The 1140-nt window shown below is 49.7% G+C and overlaps 1 protein-coding gene across 1 annotated transcript; it reads right to left on the reverse strand.

Moving 5' to 3' along the window:
- Positions 1-277: 277 nt before the first annotated feature.
- Positions 278-913, reverse strand: LOC138316776 (uncharacterized protein FLJ40521-like). Its single transcript, XM_069258431.1, has one exon. The coding sequence runs from the start codon at positions 911-913 to the stop codon at positions 278-280; it is 636 nt and encodes a 211-aa protein (XP_069114532.1).
- Between the last annotated feature and the right edge of the window lie 227 nt (positions 914-1140).

The following is a 1140-nucleotide window of genomic DNA, read 5'->3' on the forward strand; positions in this document are numbered from 1 at the left end:
AATGCTGTGGACGGCAGATCACTAAAGCTTTTCAAATACTAAGGACGGCAGATCACTAAAGCTTTTCTAATACTGTGGACGGCAGATCACTAAAGCTTTTCAAATACTAAGGACGGCAGATCACTAAAGCTTTTCAAATACTGGACGGCAGATCACTAAAGCTTTTCTAATGCTGTGGACGGCAGATCACTAAAGCTTTTCTTTTAATACTGTGGACGGCAGATCACTAAAGCTTTTCTAATACTGTGGACGGCAGATCACTAAAGCTTTTCAAATACTAAGGACGGCAGATCACTAAAGCTTTTCTTGATTCCGCGGATAGCCGCCAACCAAAGGTTGTCTGATTCCGCGGATAGCCGCCAACCAAAGGTTGTCTGATTCCGCGGATGCCCGCCGACCAAAGGTTGTCTGATTCCGCGGATAGCCGCCAACCAAAGGTTGTCTGATTCCGCGGATAGCCGCCAACCAAAGGTTGTCTGATTCCGCGGATAGCCGCCGACCAAAGGTTGTCTGATTCCGCGGATAGCCGCCGACCAAAGGTTGTCTGATTCCGCGGATAGCCGCCGACCAAAGGTTGTCTGATTCCGCGGATAGCCGCCGACCAAAGGTTGTCTGATTCCGCGGATAGCCGCCGACCAAAGGTTGTCTGATTCCGCGGATAGCCGCCGACCAAAGGTTGTCTGATTCCGCGGATGACCGCTAACCAAAGGTTGTCTGATTCCGCGGATGCCCGCCGACCAAAGGTTGTCTGATTCCGCGGATAGCCGCCGACCAAAGGTTGTCTGATTCCGCGGATGACCGCTAACCAAAGGTTGTCTGATTCCGCGGATGGCCGCCGACCAAAGGTTGTCCGATTCCGCGGATGGCCGCCTACCAAAGGTTCATGTGTGAAGCTATGGAATTCCTCGGCCATTATCGTGTAGACAGATAAGGAGCTGTTCCCTGTGTTGGCTATGGTACGGAACAGATAAATATCAGTGTAGGGTATTGATCCTCAGAAGTTCGAGCAGTGATACACAGAAAAAAGCACCGACAATATTTGGTGCATAGCCTTAAGAGGTACCACCTATATAACCCCAGAATACCCAAACTACATTTTACATTACCGTTGTGTCAAGACTTTAGCGCATAGTATCTGCT

The sequence above is a fragment of the Argopecten irradians genome, chromosome 2, assembly GCF_041381155.1.
Source record: "Argopecten irradians isolate NY chromosome 2, Ai_NY, whole genome shotgun sequence".
Lineage (NCBI taxonomy): Eukaryota > Metazoa > Mollusca > Bivalvia > Pectinida > Pectinidae > Argopecten > Argopecten irradians.